At 60.2% G+C, this 3,361-nt stretch overlaps 1 protein-coding gene across 1 annotated transcript; it reads right to left on the minus strand.

The window, feature by feature from the left end:
* Positions 1-146: 146 nt before the first annotated feature.
* Positions 147-875, minus strand: ERAS (ES cell expressed Ras). Its single transcript, XM_021678898.1, has one exon. The coding sequence runs from the start codon at positions 849-851 to the stop codon at positions 150-152; it is 702 nt and encodes a 233-aa protein (XP_021534573.1). The 5' UTR covers positions 852-875; the 3' UTR covers positions 147-149.
* Between the last annotated feature and the right edge of the window lie 2,486 nt (positions 876-3,361).

The raw sequence follows: 3,361 nt of genomic DNA on the forward strand, positions 1-3,361 counted from the left end.
GACGCCTCCTGCAGCAGCGGCCCGAGCACCTCCTGTGGCGCGGTGAGTGGCCCGGGTGGGGGGGAGGGGGGGGGGGGGGGGGAGGTGGCCGCCTGTCTAGGATCCACCACCCTGGCCTGGGGGCAGGCCACTCTTCTTGACCGAGATCTTCAGGCCACAGAACAGCCGCAGCGGCACATGGCCTTCTGGTGCCGGGCCTTATCCCCACCCGGCCCTGTCATGGCCTCCTTTGCCATGGCCTCCCGGACCTTTTGGATCTCATGGATGAGCAGGGTAAAGGCCTCCTCTACACCTTGCCGTGTCTTGGCTGAGGTCTCCACGAAGGGGGCCCCCCAGCTCTTCGCAAGGGCTGCAGCAGCGGCCCGAGCATCTCCGGTGGTGCTCACAAGGTCACACTTGTTGCCCACAAGGACGAGGGGCTGGGTGTGGTGAGGGCCCCACGTGGCCCGCATCTGCTGCAGCTGGGCTAGAGACGAGGGGTCATCCAGGGCGAAGACCCCCAGCACGCCATCCCCGATCGCCACGCACTGGTCACGCAGGGCCCTGTGAGTGGCCTGCCCTGCCGTGTCCAGCACGTTCAGAATGCAGCCCCCATGGCCCAGGGCCACCTCCTTCCAGTAGGAATCCTGGATCGTGGGGTCGTGGTCTTCCACGAAGCACTGGTGGTTCAGCTGGATGGTGAGCGCACTCTTGCCCACGCCACTCGCACCCACCACGACCGCCTTGTACTCGGGCAGCTGCTTCCCGACACTCTTGGCGGGTGCCTGAGCCCTCTGGCTCTCCTCCTCGGAGCTAAGGCTCCACGTGCCCAGGCCCAGATCAAACATGTTGGCATTTCTCGGCAGCGCCATTCCCCCGGTGCACAGCTCAGGAAAGGGATGTGGACAGCAGGCCCTGCGAGGGAAAGAGAACAGAAGATGAGGGGGAGGGGCGGGGGGAGGTTAGGCAAGACCACTCGGGGACAAGGGGTCAGCTGGGTGTCATTGAATCAACATTTACTAAGTGCCTAGGTGTGTGCAAAGCACCTTCTAGTAGGCCGAACACTTGATGTTGCTTAATCTCTGTCCGTCTCATTCCCTCTACGTGAGGGTGGGGATTTTAAGAGCAGCTTTATTTAGATGTAATTTATATACCACGGTTAATCTAGTTAAAAGTGCACAATTCAATGTTTTTGTTTTTGTTTTAGCATTTTCCCACTGTTGTGCAACCATCGCCATAATCTAAGAACATTTTCATCACCCGGGAAAAAGAGCTCCTGCCCATTAGCAGCCCCTCCCCCTTCCCGGGGGGAGGGCGGGGATTTGGGTCAGTTTTGATTTTGGTTTTGGATCGTATCACCGTTGAGCCCCAAGCCCGGCACTGTGCCGGTCGCAAATCATATGCCGAGCAACATTCCTGTCCCCAGGGAGTTTGTATTCCAAAAGGTGGAGACAATAAATCAAATAAATCGGCAAATTATGAGGTCGGTTAGCCATTAGCATTAGAATTTAGTCTTTCTTACGTATTCAGCATGCGGCTATTGAGAACCCACTGTGTGGCAAGGACAAACAACCGGGGAAAATAGTCAAAATAGTTAACAAGCCCCGGCCCCCAAGGAACGTGACAACAACAAAGATAAATCAGTAAAATATACTGCAACAATAGGTGATAAACAGGTGGGAGATGCTTGGTTAATGTTAGGCCTTTTATTATCATTTAATTTTCATGCATTATTTCCAGCGTCTTCCGGCGAGCGGGGTATTGTGATGGGTGTGGGGAAGGAAGGTGGGAGGTGTGGGGGTGGGGAAGTGGCAGCGAACAAAATAGACTAAAATCCCTGCCCTTGGGAGGATTAGATTCTGGAAGTGAGAAGGAGACCATCAACAAGATAAGCAAGTAAATTATCATGCAGTTAGGAGAGGATGGGCACACAGCAGGTGCTCAATTAGTGTTAGCTATTAATAGCAAATTACCATTAAACTTATTCAATACACATCCTGGCCTCGGTTCCGTGTGTGGCCTCAGGAAATGCATCATAATGGCTGCTACCCCGAGTCTCTCTGGAAACCCAGGGAGAATGGTAGTTTGGGGGCAGATGGTGGGTTCGAGGTCTCCGTGGGGGGTTCTGTTGAATTTGGGATCTGGAGGTCAGGGTTGGGGGGCGGGGAAGGTCCCAGGTGGGGATGCAGCTGTGAGGTCCTCGGCCCAAAGAGACTCCTGGCAATAATTATTAGATGCTCTGGCCCAGAAAGAAGGGGGGCCACAGTGAAGAGAGGTAAACTGAGGACCGATCTCTGGGGGGGGTCCCCCGAACCCTTGGGGACAGAAAGAGGGAGAAGATGTAGCAGCGAGGACAGACCGAGAGGCAAGGGCGAGGGCGGAAGCAGCGAGGAGGCCGCTGCAGGGGTCCAAAGCCATCATCGAGGGAGACGTCAGATTCTAAGGTGGAACAAACTGCCAGGATTTGCTCTCAGAGCCAAAGGCGGTGCGTGGGGCGTGGGGAGGGGTGAAGGCTAACTCTCGAGTGTGGGGTCCGGGCAGCTGGGAATCTGAGGGTGCCCGCGCCCGAGGCCGGGGACACGCGAGACGGGCTCTCCCCCGTTGGCAAAGGGCTCCAGGAGCGGTAAAGAGCGGCAGGAATGATTTCCCGGGACGTGGGCCTGCGGCAGGGGAGCCGCCTGACGGCCCCGCGACTCTTCCCAGCGCCCCCGAGAGCCTGGGCCATCCGCAGCCAGGCCGCTGTGTCGGCGCGGAACAGCGCGGCCGCCGCAAGCGAGGTGGCGGTGGCGGTTTACCCGCCAGAGGCCAAACGGCCCCGCGGGGGACCGGACCGACGGCAGTGGGGGTCTCCCCCTCCGCGAGGGACACTGAGCCACTTGCTGTGGGCCGAGAGCTACGAGCGTCCCCAAAGGGCCCCTGAGACCCTGTCACCCCCGCCTGGAGCCACCTGGCCCACGGCGTGTGGATTCGCCCAGGATCCAGGGGTGCGCGTCGAGGGGAGGGAGGCACCGGAACCTGGGCCTCTACAAACGGACGCCCGCGCCGGGCCACACTTCCCTTCACTCAGCCCGGGGAGGTGCGGCTGGGGGACCCACAGGTTCTCCCCTAAAGCTGTCCCCCGTACTCCGGCCGGCCCAGCTCGTCCGGTTCTTTCTTGGGGGCCGGGGCGCCCCAATCCCGAGGCTCGAGCCCACAGGCCCCGCTTCCCGCGCGCGCGGACACCCGCACCCAGGTCTGTCTCCACTAAGGCGGCTGAGCGAGAACGGGAGGAGGTAGGGGAAGGGTCCCCCTCCAAGCCCACCTCCGTCGCGCCCCCACAGCCCACCGCGGAAAGGCCTCCCCGCTCGGGGCCGGGGGCTGGAGGCCCGGCGGCCCGGCTCAC

This window comes from Neomonachus schauinslandi, chromosome X (assembly GCF_002201575.2).
Source record: "Neomonachus schauinslandi chromosome X, ASM220157v2, whole genome shotgun sequence".
NCBI lineage: Eukaryota > Metazoa > Chordata > Mammalia > Carnivora > Phocidae > Neomonachus > Neomonachus schauinslandi.